General features: G+C 33.8%; 1 protein-coding gene across 1 annotated transcript in view; it reads left to right on the top strand.

The window, feature by feature from the left end:
• DPH6 (diphthamine biosynthesis 6) overlaps nt 1–27,372 on the top strand; it is a 198,113-nt gene that overhangs the window by 38,113 nt on the left and 132,628 nt on the right. The window contains exons 4-7 of the mRNA XM_064658507.1: nt 5,248–5,321; nt 6,075–6,193; nt 18,997–19,058; nt 25,252–25,346. Coding sequence (XP_064514577.1) covers nt 5,248–5,321; nt 6,075–6,193; nt 18,997–19,058; nt 25,252–25,346 — 350 coding nt within the window. The remainder of the gene's footprint in view (nt 1–5,247; nt 5,322–6,074; nt 6,194–18,996; nt 19,059–25,251; nt 25,347–27,372) is intronic.

A 27,372-nucleotide genomic window follows, 5' to 3' on the forward strand; every position in this document is an offset into this window, starting at 1 on the left:
CTGAAGGAAGACTACCAAAGTTCATAATGAGAGTGTTCACACTGGGATTTTATGTGAATCCACATTAAATTAATTTGCACTGGTTTTGGAACTACTTCTTCCTAAGGAATGAAGGCATGAGATAAACGTGCTTTGAGGTCCCTATGTAGAAGACAGAAAAGTCTCAGATAATGTGTAGTGATCTGCAAGACTATGTGATTCATAGCTAATCTGCAGAACCTTACCAAACAATGGGTTTTCAGTCTGACATAAGAGTTATTATATCCTTATGTCTCAGGGATATTCCCATACTGTCTTTGATTACTTGCAGCTGCATCTGACAGGCATATCAAAGCTTAGAAAAAATCACATACTCTGAAATCACTATAATCAGTGATTTTAGAATGTTTCACAAATTATAAGGCAAGCTCATATTTAAGAATTTTCCACTCAAATAATTTCAGAAGTCTGAAAGTCCTGTTACTAAGGTATATATTGTCAGTCACACACCTGCAAATATGTTGTGTTTTAATTTGAATTTACTCATACAAGCTTTAAGGAGGATAGTAATTGGAAAGACAATTTCATTTAGAGATAATATATTTTATATCTTGGTCATAAAAATGAACTCTTGTGGCAAATCTGTGAAGCAAATGTTAAAAATTAAATCTAGTTTAACCATTCTTCAGCTATTTATACTTCAGTTTCTTGCGAAGATCTTTTCTAAACAATAAATTTTTAGGGATATTTTGCATTTTTCTGAATGGCAGCATTCAGATTTTCTTGCAATACACATGAACAGGCATATATAGGCACAGGTCTACCACTTTCCTTTCTTTGTTATTATTTTAGCTGTTGTATGCAATATTTCATATAAGAGAGACATTATTAAGGTGGTGAATAGTTCTGTGCAGTGATATGCTTAACAGTAACCTTTACTCATAATGTGATATTGTCTGTATGTCTTATTTTGTTCAGCTTTCTCTGGCACTGATGAAGCCTAAGGCTGCTGTTTCTTTGAGTTGCTGATAATTTTTTATCTGATTAACTGACACATTTAGTTGAAATCCGACACAGCCCTTAGGCTGGGCATGGATTTAATTTAAAAAGTATCAAAGGTTTGCACTGTGTGCTGTTTAATCATCGTGTTTATCAGGCAAAGAAAAATTACTGGAAGGACCATAGGGAGAGGGTTATCTTAAGGAGCAGTAACTTGGGAAATTGATAATAACTCTGAGGTAATTTACAGCTAACTTTTATGTTCATTAATATAACATTTCTCACTAATAGTTACAGTGCATGTAATACACTAATTAAACTGAAAACATTATCACTGATTTTCTTTTTTGCTGAACTCTGAGAGGGTCAAGTAAAGACATTAAAATGTGAAATTAAAGAAAACCTCTGTACTAATACTACTGCAATACATACTTTACTTACTAGTAGAATACTTCTGCCAGTATTGTATGCTACAATGCATATGTAGACGTTTCCTCAAAATAGGCAATATCCTTAACTGAATTTCAGTTACTGAAATAAAAAAAATCAAAATTGAAACAAGAGTCTGCTGGTATGAATTAATCTTAAATTTCTGTTTATATTTTACTTTAGCTGTGAAGCAGTATGTTAGAATTGTACATTGGTATAACAAAGCCACCTTAACAACCGCATAACAGTAAGCATACCCATTGCGGTGCTGTTCTGGAGCTTTCGTAAAAACGTTAAATTTTTTATAGTATTTTCTGACAGGAAAAGCAGCTAAAAGTAATTTATGATATGCAAAGAGCAGCAATTTTGAATTTTGTGATTCATTAAACTGTTTAAAATAATAAGTAACTTTAAAATTAGGATGATTTAAACATAAATTGTACATTTTAGTACAGTTACATTTGCAAAGATCAATTTGGTATTCTAACACAATTGTTCATGAAGATTATTTTTCTTGTCCTGTGAACAGGAATAAATTAATGGTTATAACAAGATGTACAATAGTGGCGTAATTTCACTTACAGTTAAAACATGGCTAATGATTATCTTTGGTACATTAAAAAAAAGGCTACTAAAAACTTTGTGTTATTTAGTTGCTTTTTAAAAGTTTATTTTTATGCCTACCTTTTGAAATTAGTAGTTTTAGTAGTTCTGAAGGGGAAAAATAAGTTCTAAGATGTCATATGAAAAATAAAAAGTTTGTTAGCATCTGTATACATCTGTGTTTAGCATCTCTTTCTTCGTGTATATTTCATACATTGTGTTGTCATACTTTGTGACAACTGTCAAAGTGTGTACTGTAAAAGTGCTCTCTGTATTATCCAAATATTTCAGAGAAGCAATTTATTTTTATTTTAGACAAGCCTATTGCACTAGCAAATACTAGTAAAATTTTGCATAGTTTAAATAATCTCATAAATTTACAGTACATGATTTTTTTATAATAATAATAAAAAAAACCCCACCCAAACAACCCAAGGAAAAAACACGCCTTTCTTTATTAACTTTCCTCAGACATTCTTCTGTCCTCTGTTACTTTTTACATGATAGAGCATCTAAGACCTTCCCTTCTGAATTTCCCCAAATTCACTTCCTTGGCTTTTGAGTTCAGTGCAGATCCCTGATATTTAGCCTGCAGATGTCAGCTTGCTTTATACGTGCAGTTTTGTGAACATGCTTTTTATGGGACCAAACCTGCTCAGATTCCACGTTAAAAGGTGAAGGCACTATTGATTCTGGAGTGGATTCTCTCCTAACCGTGATCAACTCTAAGTCAAACATAAATGCTGTCTGTTTGCAAGATGTCCAATAACTTTCCATACCGAAGAGTAAATCCAGTGAGGAACAAGTTTTCAGTTAGTACTCTTTGCATGCTTCAAGTGCTGAGCTGCATACAGTGTGTGGCAAGTTGAGCAGTTTATGAAGGTAGTTAGACTGTAGTTTTTTTCTGTTCCACCTCATAGTCCATCCTTCTTCCTTTCAAATCTTCTTGTTTCTTGAATTTGTGCCACTCTAGCCTTGATTTATTGAGCTGGACAAAATAGGGGGATTGAATTTATTACATTTCATGGTATGTAAGTATATTAACTAGTTCTCCCATTTCAAAGCATGTATTGAGTATATTGATGTTTCTCCTTGTGGAATCTGCTGTCTGGAAATTTATATTTGCTCTTTACCATCAGAAGAACTAAATGAAAAGTGATGATGGTGAATAACTTGCTGTGAGAATTCTTTAAACACAAATGCTAACCACAAGTGCAAAATGATACTATCTACTGCCATTTCAAAAGATGTTTAAACCTTATGTATTATCAAAGGAAATAAACTAGAATAAGTGCAGACAATCTTGTATGTTATTATTTAAATCAGATTTAATGTAGGTTTTAAGCAAGCAACCAATGACAGTCAATTTGTCAGAACTTTAAAAATAGAATGAATAAAAAATATTTTTATGGCTCTATGAGCTTGTTAAAAAAAAGTCAGTTGCCATCTTCATGGAGGAAAAGGAGATTCTGTAAATCTGTGTATTTGGGAAATTACAAATTAAAGTCCTACAGGTTTCACTGCATATTTGTTTATTATGAGGATAATTTTTTTTTTAAAGTTTGTTATATAGTTACTCTTGCATCTCTGATCCACCTATTTATTTCCTGTTCTTAGAGAAAGAAGACTAAATATGGTGGAAATATATATAATGGAGTATAATGATCTGCAATGCATTGCAATAAATATTATCATCTTATAACATCTTATTTGTTTTGATAAGAAATGTGTGTTATAAAACAGGTTGCTCAGAAAAGTTGTGGATGCCTCATCATTGGAAATGTTCAAAGCCAGTTTGTGTGGGGCTTTCATCAGTCTGATTTAGTGGAAGGTGACCCTGCCCATAAATGAGGGTACTGGACTAGATGATCTTTAAGTTCCTTTACAACTCAAACCACTTGATGATTCTTTCATAAAAGAATATGGAAAACTGTGTATGATATGTGTATCTATGTAGCCATGGAGATTAATCTAATATCACTACAGTATAATTTTGAATAACACACCTTCCACATATTTTTATTGATAAACTGGAAATTAATATTAAATTCAGTACCTCATCAGGCAAAGATGGATTTGATTTTGAAATTTGTAACAATGGTGTCGTTTCACTTTGGCTGCGATTTGGGTAAATCATTTACCAAGACTGACAAGGATAATGGCTTATTCTTTGTTCCCCACCTTGACCAGGCAGCTGATGTGCATGTTACAGTCAGAATTGTTCCCACCTTTACCATGCAAGGCTTACTGGTACGGTCAGGGAGGCTTCACCACCCAGCTGATACACTTCACTGCTCATCTTGCTCAGTCAGGCTTAGCAGGAGCTCATGAGATCATAGAGCAGGCTCAAGGAGAAAGGTGTAGAGCAGGATGCATATGTATATAGTTGAAAATTTTGTGGTGAAATTTTGCACCAAACTTCACAGGATTGCAGTCTAATTGAGCAGGTCCAGAAAGTAAGTCATATGTTGTAGTCATGATCAGTCTTGGTTAAAAGAGGAAAACAACTTTTACTGAAGTCTAGATGGAGCAAATTTGGGGAAATAAAGTAAACTCAGCATGTTGATTGGGACTTAAGCAATTTAGAAATGCAAGAGCTCACAAAATATTGGAACTGTGCATTTTCAAATATTGCATTCTCAGTGTGTTTACAAGAAGACAAAAAGTGCTGTTTGTTGGCTTAGGTAATTGAAATGAAACAGAGAAAATGTGTCTTGGAAAACTTGTTTTATAGCAGAAATTTTAAAAGTGATGTTGAGTTAGTTGCCTGTGAGTTTTCTTGTTCTGGTGTCAGGATAAAACGATTCATTGCCCAGCCTCTTGCCTGCGTACAGTGACAAATGCCAGCAGTTTAATTAATCATCATGATTGTATGTTACTGATAGTTATTTTTAGGTGAGATAGCTAATACCTCACTTATAGTGAAAAGCTGGAAGGAATTTTCAGCATGTCAGGAAAACTTTAGGATAATCTGTTAAATTCGATACTTTTCAGTTACCTTGGTTGTTTCTTCAGTAAAATGGTACTTGATTTGAGTAATTTACTGTGTTAGACCATTAGTAGGTCAGCTGAGCTGCTCTCTTCTGTGCAAGATCTGCATTCCAGCCTATTCAGTTCCATGTACTGGACATGGAAATAAAAAATCTTATTGACTGGTTCTGCTAGTAGAGATACTGAATCTCTACAGCTTAAATCATCATATACTGCTGTCATTAATATTCCATGTCTTTTTTTCAGGACAAAGAAGGAGTGGAAGGTGTGTCTGTGGGAGCCATTCTTTCTGACTATCAAAGAGTTCGAGTTGAAGATGTGTAAGAAAATATTAATCTTTTTTAATATACATATTTGGGAAAGTGCTTGTCTGTTTCCTAACTCAAATTTGGAGCAGAGAGTTGCCTTATTTCTCATGTTCTATGACACTCAATGCACTCAGTTAATATTGGTATCTCTTCTTTTTCTCTTTTTTTTTCCCCTAAACCCATGTGTTCATTAGTAAAAATCTAGAGGGACTATACCAGATTTTTTGATTGCTTTTCAGGTCTCTCTCTGGATCTGTTGAAAATACTCAGTTTTGATATGAAAATAATGGAGTAGGTTCAGATCCTTGATTTCAACAGAAAGCTTGTTCAGTTTGAATGACTACAGTGTTGTGGTCAAGTACCTCTATTTTTCACCAGAGTTTTAATGTAGAGGAACATCCTGCTATCAGGAATTAAATGGAGAGAATCCTTATGTGCATATCTTCCCTTAATTCCTTAAAATCTGTAATCTGTTATCATTAATCAGGAGCTTTGATTTGTCATTTCTACTGTGCACACTCTAAAGTCAAGATAGATTGTAATTCTTTTAAGAGTCTCAATTAAAAAAGGGAATTATGTGATGGAAATTGTGTCTGTTATATAGGCCAATTCTTTTTTTTTTTTGTATTAGACTTAATGTTTATGCTGAAATATAGAAGAAAAATTATTTAAAGGTAGGAAAAAAAAATTTCATTCATTTTACATGAATCATGCTGTGTAAAAGCATAACACTTGGCTTTATCCAATTTTATGTTTGTTTTTAAGGTGCAGAAGGCTTAATCTTCAGCCTTTAGCTTACCTTTGGCGCCGGAACCAGGAAATGTTGCTTAAAGAAATTATATTATCTAACATTCAAGCCATAATCATAAAAGTGGCAGCTTTTGGTATGTATTCAGATTCTGAGCAATATTGTCTATTGAAACTTCCCATGGACAAATCCACAACATAACAGAGAACAGAAATTTTTTTTCTATACTTTAGGATATGAAGTGTTAATATGAAGAAAATTAAAAAAAAAAATTACATGGCTCAGTAACAGTCATCATGTCTGAATAATAAATTTACCAGGACGCAATTCGTTCTTAAGGGAGATATGGAAAAGCTGAAAAGTAATTTTTCCTAATGTATTTCCTCTTGTAATTTTTTGTTCTAGTTTGGTTTTGATTTGCAGTATAAAACATGCATAATTCAGTGGTTCACAGTATTGTCATTTATAGATGATGCAAACTGATGACTAGACAATATTATAAAGCAAACGCAAAACTTTTAATAGAAATACAAGTTAGTATCAAACAAGATGTAATTATGAGGCCAAAATATTTTGTATAACAACAGTCTTTGAGTTGGTAAAGCATAATAGCAGACAGAAATAATTCATCATTAATTCCAAAATGTAGTATTTACAGTAGTGTTGTTTAGCATATCAGAAAATCAACGTCTTTTCACTGTCAGATATGTTAAATGAGATTTGTATAATGAAGCAAATCAGTACAAAAGATAACATATCTGTTTATTGCTTGAATGTAAAGATAAGGTCAGATGAAGTTTTATAGGAAGTGTTATGGAATGATGTGCTCTAAAAACCAAAGGAGCAAATGAGAAACATGTTAATGGTACAATGTATTAATTTCAAGCCTCTATGCAGTTTCCTATTTAAGAGTATCAAATGAGTTTCTAAGCCTAAAGTGTGACCAAAGGACCTTTTCTTTCTGGGTTGACTATAGATTTGTGGTCCACTCTACCAAAGAATGTATCATACAAGTGGTATCAGTGGTTAAAAATGTATGTTTGAAAAGTAGTGTTGTATAATCTTGCATTAGAAATCCAATGGTTGGTTTCTCTGGGCAGTGTTCCCATCAAATACCTAATGTCTGTCTCCCTCAAAGAATGCTTTATAACAAAGTAATTCTCCTTAATTATTAATGAAGAATTGAATTAAAATCCCTGTAGACTGGATGAATTCCATTACTTTTTAAAAATGAATTATTTTATTTATTTTATTTATTTATTCCTCTTTAGGTGGTATAGTTTCTAACTAATTTTGACATTATCACTATGACAGTCTTGATGTATTGTTCTCTAGGATCTGCTAGGGCTGGTAGAAGGATTAAAATGATTAGAAATACCACATTCCCTCATTCACTTATAGGTAAAAAGCAGTGTAATTTAATAGCTTTTTCCTGAATTTTGAAAGGTCAGTTACAAATGCATAGGAAGTGAATGCAATGTTTTCTACCATAAAACACTCGTTTAAATTAACACTCGGGAAAAAAAAGTAAAACATTTTTAAATTAATAGTTTTCAGGCTATGTAAAGGACATTTATATATTTCTGTTATATTTCCATAAAATAGAATACTTTCATTGCTTATACTAACATGAAGGGAAAAAAAGCACATGTAACATATGCTTTTCACATCATAATTATTTTTTAAAGAAAATATAGGGTTTAAATAACAGATAAAACTATTTCCAAAGTAGACATCATTGATGACCTGTCTTATGCCTGATGCAAGATAAGCTTGTCTTTTGTATCCTACAGTCTTAAAAAAATTTAAAATGAGCTAGTTAGTGCACAAAGAGTGCTTTTGTGGGCTATTCATTGTAAGAGAGAATACCATAAATACTTGTAGATAGCAATTAGATAGAAAATCAATCAGAGTTATTTTTCCTTTTTATTTTTTTGGCTACAGGTAAAAGAAAGATCTTATCAGAGTCAATTTCTCACCTGCCTCAGGCAGACATAATTAGATGTAAGCAAATTTAATGGAGCTTTTGTGCTCTGGGGCCATTCTGTAATGCTTTAATAATTGCATGCCTTATTAAAGTGGATTTAAGGTATGAAGGCTGTTTAACATATCAAGTGGCAAAGAAGATAAGATAGAGTTTAACTTTTTGCCTCTTAGATTAATAATCAAAGCTAAACTGCAATGAAAATATTTAAAATAACATATTTAAGAGTCTAAAGTGTAATGCATTAGGTGATACATTGTACAGATCTTAATACAAGAAGCAAACCTGTAACCTGAGCTTGACATTCCTCAGCGCTGGCCTACTTGTACACCCACCTTGTCCTGTTTTCTATTAACTCAGGGCCAGTATTGACAGGGTAAAAGCCTGTCATTTTATGCAGAAAACACATAATTATGCAAGTAAATGAGCATTAGTTTAGTACATTTCCCTAAATCCACCATTACAAATTAATACCATAAACTTTGCCAGTAGCGAGAGTTTTCTATCTCAGAGTAGTGTGTTTTTCCAGATGGGATGCCAATTGCTCTCACTTTCATGCAAAAGAAGCATTGTTAGCAACCTTTTTCACATGCCTTCTGTTGATCTGTAAGTAGATCAGCTTTCTTTCTGATGAGAGAAAAACATTCCATGATCTAGCAGCAAACCTGAGCACTATATATGTATATATATATATGTATATAAGCTACTCATGCATATTTATTTTCAGTGCCATTTTCTTGTTACTAAAGATGCCTGTACGATACAAGATACTTTTATCTTTGAAATGTAGCCCTCTTCAGTGGAAATCCCAGAAAGTCAGAATGAGGTTACTCAGATAAAATTGAAGCCGTTATTGATTGTTTTTATCGTGTGTGTGCCTGAAATTCCAGTAATATCCATTGCTCATGTGAGACAGTGTAATAAAGCACAGTGTAATAGAACAGAGACAGTGTAAGAATACCAAGAATAGAACAGACACAATAAGAAGAGGCATTTTTGATCTCGTTCCTCCCTGGATATGTTTTACGGATTAATTTAACTTGCAGAGTATGCATATAACTTTAAATCTTGGTAACTTTATATACCAGTTTTACCTGTGCCACATTCTAAAGCACATTGCTTCCACTGCAGTACAGAGCGTAGTACACATGTGGAAGTGAGGAAAGTAGGAGGGTTACATTTGGAATGAATCTTTGAATTCGTCATAGAATGATCCTCAGTAAAACTTGAGCATCAAGTTTTTTTAGTTTTACTTATATAGTTAACTGTATCTAAATCTTGTTAAGTATTAACACTACAACTTAAATGCCACTATAGATTTTAAGAAGTGACAAACTTCAGTTCCCATACATATGAGCATATACTTGAAGTTGATTTTATGTCATTCAGTTAAAGCAGTTTGTCCTCAGTGATTCTAGTTTTTCTTGAAGTTTTAAGACTAACATTTACATTCAACAAGTTTTATAAGCTCACACTGACAGCCTGAGAATATGGGGGGAAAATTTCTTTTTTAATGTTTCAGATAAAATGAGAATATAAGATCAAATTCCTATCTTTTTTTGGATTAATAGGCATTATTACTTTATAAATTGCAGCTTCTTCCCAGTTTGGTTATAGTAGACTAATGATTTATTATTTAGTTAAATACCTTAAAAATTGTTATTATGAGATCAGATAATAAAAATACGAAATTGAAAAAGAAAAACTCTTTCATGGTTAAATTATGTTTCTAACTTCTAGCTGCTCTTTGGACCACAGGAGAGAAATAATATCATAGTGTTGTTCAACTGTTGGACAATAATAAAAGATGAAAATTTGAATCGAAACTGATTAGCTTGTGTCCTCAGCCTGCATAGGAAGTGGAGCTCTTTTATGGCATGGCTACATCCTTTATCTTGCCGGTCCAGCTGATATGAGTACTTATAGACATTCTACATGCTCAGCCATGGGTAGAGTTGAAATTGCAGGGTCTGTGGAAGCCTAAATTTTGAGATGGTGGGGCCCTAGTTACTTAACCAGGCTCTTTCCTTCTGACAATGGAGTAGTGAGTGAAGTACTTAGGAAGCCATTGCCATCTCCTGTCTGGCAGGAAATCCTAAATTCCTTCTCTAAAATAAGCTGTCTGAAGTATATATATTTAACTTGAGTTTCCCTTGGTGCGAGAAGATCTTGGCACTTGCCTCACATGGTCAAGAAAATTGGTATACTGCTGCTATTCATTAAGTCCTCTGAAAAGCTGCTAGTTTAAGGATGCATATGTTTTTGTGTATGAGTTTTTACCTGAAAAAGAATGATACTTCTCAGTATAATGAATCTATTATTTAAGCCTAACGACCTAGGTGTCTGTTATTGTTTGTTATTTGCGTGCCACTAGTGTACGGAAGGGAAATCTTGACTGACTGAAATTGATAACCATACTCTCATTAATTTTCAGAGAGGTAAGATTTACATATAAAGTAGTACATTAAAAAAGAACTAGCACTACCCAGTTCCAGGTTAAGCTCCTGAGGGTGGAATTTAGTATTACAGATAAACTGATCTAATAGTAAGTTGCTACCAAAAGGTCAATCTTTACTTCCCACTGCTAGCTGACTCTTCCAAACCACAAGTCTCTGCTTGTTTCTGCCCCTCTAAAAGCTCCAGTGATTGTGTGACTGCATCTGGTTTGCCTTTTTGTGAGTGCAGGGAACTTCCTCTGTAGAAGCCACTGCTGCACGGAGGACAAAACCCTCTCTTTCAATAGAAAGCTTATTACTAAATTGGGTTGTCTGTAATGTCAAATTATATCCTGAAGTAAAGTTGGTGGTTGTGAATTTTGTCTGAGTATATCGTCTGTGCAATGGAGAAGAGCAGTGTTCTTTGAAAATACATCTGTAGTTTTTAGTACTGAGCCAATTTAAAATCATTATTGAGAAAATGTTATGTCATCACAGGTGAAAATATTTGTTTCCTCTAAATATATTTTGAAAAATTCTCAGACAATTCACAAACAGAAGGAACTGAGTAACATTTTGTTAGGAAATCAATGTGAGATCCCGTTTATTTTTTTACACATTGTATAGTAAGGATTGTTTACTTACTTATTGCTAAGTAAACAAAACATTGGCATTATTCTTAGCTAGCTCAGCTTATTTAGAGGTGATCGTTCCATTGTTTTTTAATTTGGGGAGTTACCAGACACCAGAGCTGTAATAGAATCTATGACAGTTTTCACAATGTGTGGTCTTGATAACATTTATTTTTATTAATATGAAAAAGATTTAGAATCATAGAATCATTAAGGTTTGAAAAGAACTCCAAGATCATCAAGTGCAGCCTTCAACCAAATAACACCATGCTCACTAAACCATATCGCAAAGTGCCACATTTACTTGTTTTTTAAACACTTAGTTTATTCTTTGAACACTTATTCTGTTTATCATAATTTAAAGTAAAACTTAAAATGACATAATATTTTTCCAAGTCCTGTCAAATTTTAATGCTTGTCTATTCTGTTAGGGATAATTCTAAGTATCCTTAAACTTCTATTAGAAAAATTAGCCCTGAACAATGTTAAAGGATTATCTTTAACATATGATCACTTTTAATTAATTTTAGTTTTAATTTTTTTCAGATTATAAATTTGGTAGATTACCTATGATGTACCTCAGGAAAGATACTCTTATTAGTCTTTTACGCTTTCTAAATCTTGTTTCTTAGCTAGCATACGGCATTGTCACTGAATTTTCAAACAAAGCTTCCAAATCTTAGTTGGCCCTTTAGAGTTTAAGTGTATTTGACACTTTTGCCCTAGGCTTGTTCCCTAATGTATTTGTCTACTGCCTCATTTATTTGCATCATTCATGTTATTTATAATAAAAGGTACCACACCTGTTTGTTCAACAGACATTGTATGAAAAGACTTGGAAACAATTATGAAACCACAGGAGTCATTTTAGCTAAGGCCATTTTCTTTTTCTGAAGGGAAAGATTCACATGGGAAAAGATAAACGTAGATAAATAGGAATTGTACGTAAGACCAGAAATCAAACAAAAGTAGCTTGGGATTTAAGAAGAGTGTGATGCAAAATAGATGAGTAAAAGAAAAGAGAACTAGGAATGGACTTCAAGTAAAGAAAGGTTTTGATTCAGAGCATAGTTAAAAGTTTAGGAAAATAAGATGATAAATTAATCTTTGCATTTGGAATGTTATTTTCTTTGATGCTTGTAAACGAGTGACAGATACTTCATTGCCAGTGTAAGATTATGTTTTGGAAAGATATTTTAGTGCATATATAATGTATAAAGAAATGTTTAAAAATAAAGCGTGTTACAGGAAAAGAGGAAAAAAAGAAGAAATGAGATTTTGGGTAAGTTGATTTAGGAACAAGTTAGAGAGAAATATGATTCCCTCTTTGGAAAATGGGAAGGATGTTGTTGTCATAACAGATGACAGGAGTTAGAAGGAAGAGTGAATGTGCCTGAAAACAGAAAAATAATTGAAAGTTGACATTATTGAGTGCAGTGCTTCTTAAGGAGATGTCAGAGATAAAGTAGGAGAGATGTGGATTAAGAATGGAAAGATTGCTTTGCAGTTTGGGTAGATCATATCATCTAAAGGAAATTTTGAATGAAAACAGCATTCTAAGAGGTTTCTGCTCCTAAAATGACAGAGCTAAATTGCTTTGAATCCTGGATCTAACTAGAACACAAACAACTTTGATGTTAAAAAAAAAAATCACAAGAGATTATAGAAAAAATTAACATTGTTGGTGTGAAGACTTTTAGATCCTTTTACCTCTTAAAGTTCTAAAATTTTGTGACATCAGACTAACCTAGTTTAGAACATACTTGATGAATGTTCAAGAAGGAAGATAAATTGAGGTCCTAATTAAACTGCACTGAAAATATATGCTAGAACCACGTCTTATAACTTTATCACTTAGCTTGGAAAGAGTTTACTGTATCTTCAGGTTCCATCGCTGTACAATTCTCACAGTGGATAAATTACCCCATAGGAAAAAAAAAAGAAAAGAAGCATAAAAAAGCAAAAAAAGAAAAGCAAGGGGAAAAAAGAAGTAGATACATAATTGACTTGCATCAATTTTGCTCTTTTTTACAATAAATTAGAAGTATTTTCATCTCAAATCTTTTAGCGGTGGAGTAATACCCAGTATTTATTGCACTTTTCTTCAATTTTATAAAAAAAATTAAGCAGCTTGTGGCGGTTTGAGACCCCCAAAAATCCAATTTCCAAGTCCAAGCCCCCCTCCCACGATTTGCTTCAGTGTGAGAGGGTTTTCCAGACATAACACAAGACTCAGTATGGAGGGAAGGGAATTATATTACAATTTATTACTTAAATAAATACTGTAATACATTATATACACAATTCTAACTATCTCTCCTATGGTAAAGCAATATATTTATATTAATTAAAGTCCCTCCTTTCCCTCCAATAAAAGTTCAGAAGGGAAGAAGGAAAGATCCTTTCCACTTTCGGGGCAGCAGTGTCTCTCCTCTTCCAGGCAGCAGTCTTAGCTGGATTTGTCGTAGCTGGAAAATCTCTCCATTACAGTACATGGGTTTTCTCTCACTCCTTGGCCCTTCAGCTCCAGCCAAAGGTCTCTCTCCTGCGGACTGCGAAGGCAGGGACAAGGCTCGCCTCAGCACGTTCATATCACGGAATGCAAGACATCCCATGAAAGTCCCTTCCTCGAGGGATCGAGTTCCCTTGAGTCAGAATGTTTAGGGCAGCTCTCAGTTCAGTCTTTGCCCCAAGCATTCTACCAGAGCTCCTTTGCTCTGTCTCAGTTGCCAACATGGCAGCAGGGGGGGCAAGGCCTCTTCCGCCGCATTCCGTCCTGGTCCAGCTCCAGAATGTCTCTGAGCTTCTCAGCTCCTCTCTCCGAAGCTGCTGCATTTCAGGACTCCCTTCAAATGGAAGTCCACCCCCACCTTCTAAGAGGGGCCTCCAAGGGTTTGGGGAAATGAAGCCAGGCTCACCCCCAAACAGCCTCCGCTGAGCTTGGTCCTCTCTCTCTCTGTCGGATAGCTCTGTGTCTCTCAGCTTGGTTCCGTGCCATCTCTGCTACTTGTTATCTCTTTTGGCTCTCGGCCACAGTTTCTGTTCAGTACTGCTCTGCTGCCACTTTCAGTGTCTCTGGCTGCCCACTCACAGCCAGGAAACTTCCCCCATCTATTAGCTACAGTAGTTTTCTAACTCCAGGGGAAAACACTTTTTACTCCACGACACAGCTTTTACCATTTTTTTTTTATGTTTTCAAGAAGGAGATTCAAGGAATCTATCCAGTTCACCAATCTTAACACAGCCTTTCATATGTGAAAGTTATGAGGGAGTTAAGAATCAACTATGAACCTGTCAAGTTCTGCTACCAGACAAAAAGTTCACTTCTCAGCTCTTCACAGAAATGAAATCTAAATATGACAACAGGAATAATTTGCCTTGAGGCAATTTAAGGTATAGGTTTGCAATTCATGAATATCTGTGTGGCATGTGCAATTCTAGTTGGTGAAGGTTATCAGACATTCCTGCACTCCTACAGAGTAAGCCTGTGTTACCAACTATTACTGCTGTGTGTGGGCTTTTCCTGTGCTAATAAAAACATACTCTTTTATTCTGTACTCTGTAGATAATAGGGCTTGATCTTCCTTCTGAAAATCACTGATTTTTTATTGTTTACTTAGAAAGAAAAACAAAAAGGCACATTTAAAGTAGAGGATTTTACTTCCAAAATTAGTTCTGTTTTCTCTGTTCCAGTTCCAAGATGGGTGGTTGCATTTATCCTATATATTCATTGCTTTCTATACATATTTCTTTACCTTAGAGGTGCCATCACCTTATTGGTAACCTTGTTTTCTTTATCATAAAGAAACTGAGAAGAAAGAGATTAGTTTTGGTTCCAGAAAACTGAAGTTTTTCATTACCTCTTATTCAAAATTCTAAATAATTCTGCTCTTGGTGAGCAGCCAATTAGTATCTTTCCAGAAACCTTATTGTGCATTATATTGCCCTACATCACCAGAAGTTAAGTCTTTGTCCCTGACATTCATAATGATGGCAGTTACTAATCTTGTCAACAATATTTATCAAGAAGTCAGAAAAAAAAGAGATCTTCAAGTTGCTCTAACTTTAAAATTAGTTCCATTTTTTTTTCCAAAAACCTATGCTAGTTCTATGAATATGATATTTCAAGAAGATTATGATAATAATAGGAATAGTGGAGATTTGTTTTTAACCTTATTTTATGGAAGAAGTCAGCGAGTAATAAGATTTACTTTTTAAATTGTAAGGTTGGTTAGTCAGGAAAGGATAGAGGTTTTTTCCCTGTTATCAACAGATAATACAGTTAACTCATATTTTATTGATGTGATAGTGATTCTTTTACAATCTGTTCATGTATTATGGGTTAGAGTTTGGTTAAATGTAGCTTTTAGAAGAACTTTTATGTACCATCATTTTATGTACCACCACTTCTTAAAACCAATAATTATGATTTATTTTTATTTATTTGACATTTTACTTAGAGGTAAAAATAGAATTTTTTATATTAAAAATCTTCGTTCAAAATCAAGACTATTTTGAAATTCTGAACATGTATAAGACGTTCTTGTTAGTCAGATGAGGCTCTAGAATGTGGATTTTATTAGCTGAATGTAATACCATGAAAATGTAACATGGTTTTCTAATGGTCTTGATAAATGCAAGTAATATCATGTATTTACCCCTCAGGTGAGGGCTTTATACTACACTAATACATATGTACAAAGTGAACCATTTAAAATACAGTTCCTTTGCATAACTTAACAGTAGTGAAATGCCTTTTACTAATGTTCTTTTTTTCACTACAGAACAAAGCCCTGAATTTCTGCCCCAATCTTTTTGACATTGCTGCAGTTATCTACAGCACTTGTCTTGTGGAATTGCATAAAAGCGTTCTGCAACCATGGTTGATGTCTTCAGGAAGGAGTTCTGCTCCTGTCAATGGATTTATCAGGAATTACAGATGGAGTAGAAATTACTTGGAAGTGATTATACCATTTGTGCTATCACTTACCGATTTTACAGTAAAACTAGTCTACAAAACTGGAGGTGAAAGCACAATTTGTTAAAAACAGCATTATCAAATCTTTTGAGATGTTTCTGTCATCATGTACCGGTCTGTCTCAGAGAAATAAAGCCCCACTTGCTCTCTTGGCAGCACATAATAAATTGACGGATGTAGTTCAGTTGGGGAGTTAAAATGCATTGAAAATAATGGCTCATAACATTTTAGGGTTAACATTTATTCATAGATGATGCAATTAAATAAAACAGGCATTAACTTCAAGGTCAGTCAGTGAAGTAATAAAAGTGAATATTTTAATTGAATTGTAATTGCTTCCCATTGATACATGCAAGTTAAGTAAAATAGATGTCAGTGCTGCAAACTATAGTTCCTAATTAATTTCTTAATTCTACATACAGTCATCCAGGCCCTGGACCTTGTTGTTTGTTTAACCACCCTTCCAGCTTACTTCACATGTAGTTATATTGAGGAAAAATTTGGAGGTTGTAGTACTAAGAATTTACAATACATTGTTTTTCTCTTTAGTCTCAGCCATTTCAGGAATCTGAATCAATCTACTCCTTTGTTTAAAGAAAAAACATACCAAATAGGACTATGGATTTATAATAACAGTTTTGTAGGTATGGTTCTAGATACTTCATTATACTAATTGTAGCAGCAGATGTACAGCTGTATCTGTGCATGCATACTGTTAGAGATTTGGGGTGTGGATTACTGGTTCTGCAAATTACAGGTTACATTAGTTCTTGATGCCTTTACCAGGTAAGGCAATCTCTATTCAATCATAATACACACCTATTGAAAACTGAAATAATATTTTTCAAAAGAAAGACAAGCTGTACAGAAGTAGAATTCTGCTGAGAAACAGAAAGGGTACATTGTACATCCACGGATTTTCATTTAAGTGTGGGATATTACTAAGGAGTTTTTTAGTGTATACACAGACAATTCGTTTGTATTTTGTAAACTATTTATATCATAGTTTCTTTTGAATTATTGTTTTGTGTTCATTAGGAGACAGAATAGTAGGTATACCTGTGATATCAAAGAGAACTTTGTGAAAGAAATAATATATTAGTGTGTCTGGTTCTGACAAATTTTTCTCTTCTCACATGCTTGTAAACCTTGGTTTAAATTTAAAGGAAGTCAACTTGATTTTATCAAGGAGAGGGGGATTACTTATATTAGAAAAGTAATTATGTTAAGGAAGAATGTTAATATAAATGTGTGAAATGAGTACTATAATATGGTATCATTTGTTTATTTTAAGACAAATTGCTTATTTGGCCTATCCCATTACAATCAAAGACATAATGCTAAGCTGGTGTAAATTGGAAGAGATCACTAGAATCATTTGGACTATTGAAATTGAATGAATATATTTCAAAATTATTTCCACGAGAATAAATTATTATTATTATTATTGTATATCTAGCACACACATTTTAGTCTGTTAATAAAAAGCAATAAACCAATATGAAAAAGGAATAGAAGGGGGAAAAAACCCTCAGTCTTCTTTGACTTTAATTATTAAGCAGTTCTAAAAGCATTCCCCCAGATAGTAAGGGAATTTTTAATGTGCATTAATGAAATATTTAAAAACTTTCCTAGTGTTTTGAAATCGCATTCACTCTTAACTTGTTTTACTTTCACTGGAATTTAAATATACCAAGATCGTGATTGTAAAAATTAAGACATATCAGCTATTTTAGCTCACCAATGCCTTTATATAATAGTGTACTGAACATTTATGGAACAGTTTTCATCATCAATGATCTAAAGTGCTTTGCAAGCTGCATACTTCAGAAATTGCTTCTGAATTGAGTCATTCTGGTGGCAGCTCTTTAATGATACCTATTATTGTATAAAGCAGTTGAGTAGGAAGAAATGGGCAAGTGTTGCTATCACTACCAGAGAAAAGTACAAACCACGATAACTAAGAGTAGTAAAAATGTAATAACTGAAAATTTTCCAGTGTTCCTTCACTTTCAGAAGTTATCATTTTGTTTTTTCTCATTTAGTTCATATGGTACGACTTTTTGACCACTTAGTGTCAAATCCAACTAGCATACTTATTTGGTGGAAGATGTCAGCTCTTGAAACAGTTGTTCCTGGATGTTTTTTATCGCACTACTGATTTCTACCAATTATTTGATTTATCCCTGAGAAGTGACCATTAACTGCCATGAGTTGGCCAAACTCAAAAAGTCAGAAACCTGAAATAGGAATACAGAGGAGCAAGTTAGAGTAGCTATCAAATGTTAATAGGGCTTACATTCTTACAAAGAAAAATAAATCGAAATGTAGGCATCATACAAAATATTTTGTGGTGGATCAAAAGGTGCAACATTCAAAACATTCTATAAGTCTGAGTTTTCTTTGTATCTCCATACTTTTTAATCTTAAATATTTGTATGTGGGTAATACACACAGAGAATGTGATTTGGCAGAAAAATATGGAAATTACTCTGTGTCCCTTTCAGTTGCAGGGACTATAAAAAAAAATTAACTTGTATTTGAATTTAGTAGATATCTACAAAGGTAAGTTCTGGCTCAAAGAGATAATATCTGTATAGTATTGCTATTACCATGGACCTGTGTGTTTACTTCACTGGTTAGTGAAATTTCTAAGAAAGGAAAACAATAGCTTTTGCAGTTGACATGTAGTGAAGTGGTAGTGGGCTTTATTTTTCCACAAAGATGGAAACTAGTTGCCCAGAGGGGATAAGAGAAAGTTCTGACTAAATGTGTTTTCTTTAGGATAGAAATTATTTTAGATACTGTGGGGTTTCTAAGGGAGACGTCTATTATTTAAAAAAAACCAACAAAACCTTTCTTGATGTCATAACATAAGCAATATTTTTACTCTTTTGGGGTTTTTTGCAGGTTTGGATCCAGATAAGCATCTAGGAAAAACTCTAGATCAAATGGAGCCTCTTCTTTTAGAGGTGAGTATTACTTAAAGGATACTCATACAGGTAAAGTTGCAATTAAAAAGTAACACAGGCAGAAATTCTTTAAAATTAACCTAATAAAAATTTACTTTCAGAAATTAGGTGCTAACCCAAAGCTTATCTTTGTAGATAGAATATAAGCCTCTGATATGCACTTTCGATATGAAAAATATTATTTCTTGACATAGTTCGCAAATGGTCTCAACATCTTTAAAACAAACTATAGGCAAGGAACCTCAGTATTGCAGTAACACTAACTTGTATGTCAATATGATAAAGCTAAATAATTGCAAGCAAGTTGGAGATTTTCACAGCAAGAAATGGTAGTGGTAAAATCACAGGTGATAAAGAACATCCCCAAAGATATCCCTATCTGGAGGTTTCCTACCATTTACATAATCAGACTGCATAAAGTAGGGCCTTTCAAAAATTAAATAGGAGGTTTATTCCTGAGGATGTACTTAATTGTGTGCAAAGGGTTATGTGGCCCAAAAAGCAGGAAAATGCTTGTAGGCAGAGCTAATAGACTCATTTAAAGAAAAATAATTTAACTAGGGAAAAGGAAAAAGACCAGATTTTGTACTTGAGTCTTCTTTGAGTTTGATGGGGAAGCATCAAACATCAAACTACGTAAAGTTTAAGAATAACAGTTCTGAAAGCATGTTTTTACATATTATCTGTAAGAATACCAGTTTACCAGAATTCCTTGTTCTTGAGCCTGTTAAAAACCCACAAGTATTTTCTTGTTTGGCTATTAAGAGAGTCTTGATGTAGCTTTCATCAGTGTAGGCTGTCTAAATTTCCACAAAATGATCTTCCAATAATACTTTTCATTGTTAATCTGGATGGTTACCATTCAGCCTGGCTTCATAAGTTATTTTTCTGGAACACTTAAGGGCATGGCAAATTTGCAGAAGAGAAAGAGAAAGTAACCAGATTTTGCTACTGAAAGACAGTGGAGTTACACAGCAATTATATCTTGAGTTTAACTCCATTTTTTTAGTTATTTGCATGGCTGGAGAGAAGAAGATTGATGCTTGGCAAACTGAAGAGGAAGAATTAAGGTCCATAACATTCAAATAACCTTACTTGAAGAGATTATGTTGGTCTGTTCTTAGCTTGAGGTTTGTTGCTTCAGAGCTGGAGGATCTGGCCAGAAATCTTCCCCTCCCCTCCCCTCCACTATGTAAAGTGTTTGATATAAAGAGCCCATTCTTTAGCTATTTTTTGTGAGTCTTTCTTCACTTAGTTCTTTAGATCATCTCAACTACAGCAAAAATTGAAGAATACCAGGGAGTAGGAAGGAAAGATGTTTTCTCCTGCTCCAGAATAAGGGAAGGAAGGAAAGTAGGGAATTAAATATCTTCCTTGTAGTACAGGTAAAAAAGCAGCGGCAGAGACATACAGTGGGAGTACACAAAAATAAGTGTACTTTAACTATATATAAAATATTTTTGATATTTTGCCAGCAGCAGACATTTTATTTCAAGGAGTGATAAAAAAGTTACACTTAAACCAGTAAATAATTGCTAAATCTAGATATATCTGTAAGATGCAAGAATAGTTAGAAGAGAGAGTGGATTTATCCTGGAAAGTATAGATTGGATTTCTACAGGAAAAGGAAGGAAGAGGGAATGAGTTCACTACTTCAAGCATCACTGAACTTTTGGATTAGGTAATGTAATCTAATTGAACACTGAGCTGGTTTTGGAAGCTGTATTAGCATAGCTGTTTGTCTCAGCTAATGAGCCAGTAAGAACCAGAGACCACAAGTTTCAGTTCACCACTCATGATAACGGTTAGACTGCTTCCAGCAGCCTGACTGCTAAATTGGCAGTGCACTGCATGAACATGGTGCACTTCAGACTTGGTTGCAGTTTACATTTGTGTCATAGGCTGACTCTGATACTGAGATGCTGTATAGTGCTTTTCCGTTGCTGTGGAAAAGCAGTTGTACTGACTTGTGAAGTCATGTTCTGTGGGCACTGTAGAAGTGACCACTGATTGATAAATTCCCAGAAATGGAAGATCTTTGGAGTCCCATGTAAATAATACATAGTTTAAGAATATTTACGTGCTCCTCTCCTAGTTTGTTGCTGCATGTCACTAAAGCAAAGTTTCTGTTTCTCAGAGCTCTCTTTCTTTAAAATCTTATTAAATGGCAGTTATGGAAATATAAAATTTTATAATCATGAAACAATGAACAACTTATTGTGGAATAGATTGAACAGAAGCATAAACATTGCTGTAATATCAATTCCATACTGGTCAGTCACATTTGGATAAATTAATACTTATGTGGGACAAGTTATGTAAGCCAAAAGGAGGAAAGTACTGTCCCTGCATTCACAGAAAGCTTCTGTTACCAAAATTCAAGTTGCAACTTCAGTGGGTTTCAGATGGATAGCTACTCACCTCAGTTGAATCAGCAGTCTTGACTTTCTTTAAAACTGTAGCAGCAAGTATTGCAATTTCAGTTGTGCTAATAAGAAGTATTCTTCTGCATTTGATGTCACCATCCTTAATTTTAAAAAGAAAATAATAAACTATGAAATCCAAAGCTACCTGGTACTTTTTGTGAATTAAATGTATTCTTCATGGTGTTTAATGGCTCAGTTGAAGTGATTCTTACTTACTTGGTTTCACTGAAATTATTACTGTCGTGGCTTAACCTCAAACCCCATATTTGCAGGTTTTTTCTGTTATTGATACAACAGTAAACAGATTTTGGATTTGTAGGGAATATCTTTTACTTTTGGCATGTCTTCACAAAGTTCAACCTCTCTGGTACTACATATCAGGAAATAGAACTTAACTTTTTGTTGTTGTTTTTAATTGTACTAAAAGTTTACCTTAAGGAACAGGCAGTGAGACCAGAGTTGACTTGTATTACTATAATGTGCCTGTTACAGTTTGTCTTTTGGATACATAACAAATAAACATAAAGTAATAGTTTTATTTTTAGAAAAAAAAATCTCTAGTTGAGGCATTATAAGAGGCATGTTAATGTTAATTGGAAAAAATAACCCCAACAAACAAATAAATCCACAACCCACAAGTTCAAAAATATATATTATCACCTAAATTTTCAATCTTCTTATTTACATTAGTTTATGTGTACAGTAGAAATTATAATAATTACTGACATAGAGGTGAGGTATTTTGCTGCTATAGTAGCAGAAAAATGGATGACTAATGAGTGGGAAAAACTTTTTGCAAACATTTTTCTACTACATACAGGATGTTGAACTTATGAGCACAATGATGATCTGCCACATACTTTTAGCAGGAGTGAATTTTACTGGCTCATGACATGGGCATTGCGGAAAGGAGAGTTTTTGAACTGTAGCTTTTTTCTAAATTATAGGTCTTTGATTAATTATCGAGGAGTGGTTGCTAGATAATTTCTAAATTATTAAGTTGCTTTCATGTCCCAGTGTTTCCTCTGTAACAGGAGTCTTAGCTTTTTAAGCTAAAGAATTTTCTGGCAACTTGCGAAATCCCAGAGGGTGCTTCCACTCTCCTTAGAATTTGTTAACAGAATGGTAAATGGACATTATGGTTATATTTGTCCATACTTCTAGCTCTGCTAATAGACAATAGGAAAACGTTTGTTTATATGCTTGCCTCAGAAGTTGATGAGAATATCTTGATATAAAGAGCATTTCTGTAGTTACAAGAATTTACTAAGTATTACAATTTCTGTCTAGGAAGAAAGTGTTCATTTAAAAAAGGAATCACTTCATATATTTATCTTTGATTACTGAAGTTAAGTGACAAAATCAGTTTTAATCACTGTGTTTTCTTCCCAAGATAGGACTAGACTGTTCTTTGGGTAATGTTTGGGCTAGTCGTTTATATACATTGTGTCTCATTCAGTACTTAAGATAAGTTTTGTGTAGTCTACAAAATGTTTTCTTCATATCCTTCTTTTGGATTCTGAATTAGACTTGCATTACTTGCAAATAGTTAAGTGTAATTTGTAAAATTGCAGTTTTCTGGCTCATCTGAACAAGAAGGCAGATTTAGCAATCATAAAATTTATATTAGAGTCCAAGCTGTCGTATTGTTATGAATATAGCATCCAATTTGCAAAACAAAATAATTTGTCTTCAAAAAAATGTTAATATTCTAAATTACTAAAAGGCACAGTTCTGATGTCATTGATGACATTTTAAAAATATTGCTGACTTTGTTAAATGAACATTAAGAATCTGTTCTATGAGCTCTGTTCCTGTTGACATTTGTGGGAACTGAAAATCCTTTCGCACCTTTTATAATTGGTGTCAAGAATGACGCTGAAGCCAGTGACATTGAAAATGAGGATTTCTCACAACAAAGATAGGAAATAGTATCACATCTTTTGAGTATTCGATGTTAATTTGCCAATACTTATTCTAGACACGAATGTTTACAAGCAGACCTACCAATTTTGAAAGTGACTTGGAAATGGTAATTCCTAGTATTCACCGTGGAAGGATTACATTTAGAAACATCTTTCCTGGTTTTCTCTCTTTCATTTTTAAAATAGTTTTCTTAAGGTTTTTTTGCAACAAGAGTAAGAATAAAAGGTTTTGACTAACTGTTTTGTAGGTTGTCCATTCTTCCATCAACATTAATTATTCTTGATGTATTTGTCCTATAGAAACCTTGTTGCCATTGTTGACAGATGGAGTTGTCTTTTATGTCAGGAGTATAATTTTTTAATGAGCACTTGATTAAAGGTTTTCTTTTGCTCCTTTTCTTTGAAAGAAAATGGGAAAGGAAAAATGAAAAATAACTCTCATAACAAAACACTGAAAAAAATTTTAATACATGTTCCAAAAGAGATTTAGATTTTACACCGCCAAACTAAATATTCACATAGAGCATTACCAAGGTATTGTTTTATCAGAGCATTTTCCTTTTTTTCAATGTAAAGGCTAAAGAGTTTTTAGGCCTTTGGTGTAAGTAACTCAAATTATAAACATTCTTTGAAGTTTTAAAATAAAAAAAAAAAACTTTGAAAGAGAACTGTAAAATAACACAAACTGTGCATTCAGCTTCACTAATAAAAATATGGTATCATTTGAATATATCAAATAGACTTGCTGCACAAATATTCTGGTAACCATTTAAAACATGGAACCTACAATGTATACTATAAATAACCCACTCTCTTGTTTGCCTAAAAGGTAACAAGCAACAGATTTGGAATTATTTTCTCGCCTCCAGACAGAGTTTTTCTAACCCTCTTCGACATGTTGTGGAGAACTGCATTGCTACTTCAACTGCAGAAGCATCATGGGTGGGCTTCTGCTCCTTTAAGGAAATGCATAAAAGAGTTAAATATTCCCAATACTAACATTGGTGTTTGCAATGGAGTTGAAGACTGCAGTTCAGCTTCTCATGAGCTACTTAAAGCAGAATGTTAGTACTTGGGATGGGACTTGGCTTGAAGCAGCTACTGCTGTGACGCTTAACAAGGTGATATAATCTGGTGCTGGAAAGATGGATTTCTCCTGCAGACAAAGAGGGGGCTTCCCTATGCTCAGGCGTGGTACAAGGTGCTGGGTGCTGGGATATCCAGAGCTTCAAGAATATTCATAAATATATGTTGATTTGGAAAGTATATTCAGTACAATTTATAATGCAAACAAGTTTTTTCCCCTTTAGATCTTGCTTTAGCTTTTTGCTTCTGACTTAGAAAATGCTCATTGGTTCTATTTGTTAGATTTTTTTTGAAGGAATGAGTATTTATCAAAATATAGAATGCAGTTGTTCAATCTGTTGTCAAAAGATGTCTTCACTGTATGCTTCTGTGTGAAGTACAAGTTTCTTGTAGAGGTGAACTAGCTATGCTAAAGAGAGTTAGACAAATATGAGAATCTGAATATGGCCACTGAGGAAGATGAGCTGAGAATTAATTTGTTTATCTGAATGTTACAGTGCCAGTTCTACTTAAACTATAACACATTGGTAATTTTTAGATCACTGTAATAAGCATACAAAGAAATCAAGAACCTGCTGTATGATGTTTGGTTTTTTTCAGCCATGTAATGGGTAGTTCTTTAGAAAGTACATGTTGTGGTTTAACCTCAGCCAACAAATAGTGTATACCCTGCTGGTTTTGACATTTTTAGCTCTATATGTTTAATAGGCTGCTTTAATGTAATACTTGTGTGTTTTAATTTCCCTTCTGTGCTAGCTCTCTGAGAAATATGGAGTCCATGTTTGTGGAGAAGGTGGAGAATATGAAACATTCACTCTGGACTGCCCTTTATTTAAGAAGAAAATAGTTGTGTAAGGAACAGTTTCTTCTATTTCCTTATAATAAAGTAACAGGTCCATATCAAAAGTTTATCTTGAGACAACTAGAGGTGGTAAGAGGTAAAACATGGCATTGGCAGTGGTAAAATATGTTCTCTAAGTTCACACACACTTTGTTTAACCCTGGCAAAGTCCTCTGAAAACCTAAATCAATACTTGACAAGATGAGGCCTTCAAAGAGGTCTATAAACTTTTAGACATTTGCTCTTTCATTTACTTGCTGATTATGGCCTGCAGTAAAACTGATACCTACACACTGACACTTTTATCCTTTCAAGAAGTGTAAATTGCCTGTAATATTTATCTTTCATTACAGCTAAATTTGATAAACTGCCACATCAGTAGCCTGTGGGTCCCATTAGTTGTGTGTGTATGTGTGCGTGAGTGTGTGAGTTTAGCGGCTTAGAATAATAGTGATAAACATTTTTCTTCAATTACTACAGGATATTTTAAATACAAACTTTCCATGAATCCATCTCAATTACACTGCGTAGTTTATTCCTTTGACATAATTTACTAAAATCTGTGTAGTGAAATATGGAAAATCATAGAATCATAGAATCACAGAATCAGCTGGGTTGGAAGGGACCAACCATCATCAAGTCCAATCCTTGATCCACTACCGCTGCAGTTGCTAGACCATGGCACTTAGTGCCACATCCAGTCTTATCTTAAAAGCCTCCAGGGACTGAGAATCTACTACTTCCCTGGGCAGCCCATTCCAATGTCTGATTACCCTCTCTTTGTGTCTTGTTTCTTATTAGCCTGTTAAGTAGCTAAGCCTTTTTGCTTCAAGTGAGAAACTTTGGCTGCTGTTTCTTTTCTTAACAAGTAAACAGACTATTAGTCATGTATTGGTGATTGATTCTCAGTTGTCTTAGTGAGGGTCAAGATTATGGAGCATATAGACATGATTAAGGCTTTCATGGTGAAGGTCTATTTGTTTCACTTCAGTGTAGGACTGGGATCTGTCTGTGTAAGCAATAGAGAACAAAGAACAGTTAGCTCTGTTTCATTGCATGGCATTTGGGAGGAGATCAATAGACAAATTGGTAAAAGTGTTGGCAGGTAGTCTGTCAGATATCACTGAAATACTGGTTGACTGTACCCTTCATTTGAGATCAACCAAAGGGCAGTTTAAATAGGAATGTATTATAATATATTTTAAATGTATTTGATGCTATGAGTGGTTTAAAGACAGTTCAAGTAACTAGGACAAGCTAAAACAGAGGTGGTCTGACTGAGTTGGTTTTATTTCTCTTGGCGATACTCCAAATAATAATAAAAGTTAACAATAAATTCACAAAAAATACATAAAAAACAAATATATAAATTGGTGAGTATTTAATAATAAATATATGGCGCAGTGGACTGATAACAGTTCCTCAACTATTTCTAAATATACATTTCCATAATGGAAACTGAATAGCTGCATTGGCATTGTGTGTCTCTGGCTTCATTAGTCCTGCTTAGCTCTTACATTATTCATGTAATAAAGACATGTCCTTTGAGGGGCCATGCACATGAAATCTATTACTTTATGAACATGTTAAGAAAAATATTTTGTAGTTCCTTTGTCATTAAATAAGTTACAAGTTTAGTTATTTTCTACTATCCATTCTTGCTTTTCGTATACACTGAATCTAAACAGACTTTGTTATCCTGTTAACTCTGCTAGGATAGTTTCCAAATGTTTAGATATCCATGGTTCAGGTATACGTCTGCTATGCTGTACTGGTGAACTGGGACATGCAGGATGCAAGTAGGACTGCTTCTTTTACTTTGAAGTTAAATATTTTTTTTTCACATTTACTAGGTATTCTTTAAATTCAACAGGCACATACAGTTAATACCTAATTTTTGTCGTTCTAATATCAGCTTTTCTGTTAATTAGTTTTAAGTAGTAAATGCATCACCGAAAAGTACTAAATTTCCCCTATATTGGACTTGAATAACAAGCAGAAAATGTTTATTGAGAACGTACTCAGACATGGAGGAT

Source organism: Pseudopipra pipra, chromosome 6 (assembly GCF_036250125.1).
Source record: "Pseudopipra pipra isolate bDixPip1 chromosome 6, bDixPip1.hap1, whole genome shotgun sequence".
NCBI classification, from domain to species: domain Eukaryota; kingdom Metazoa; phylum Chordata; class Aves; order Passeriformes; family Pipridae; genus Pseudopipra; species Pseudopipra pipra.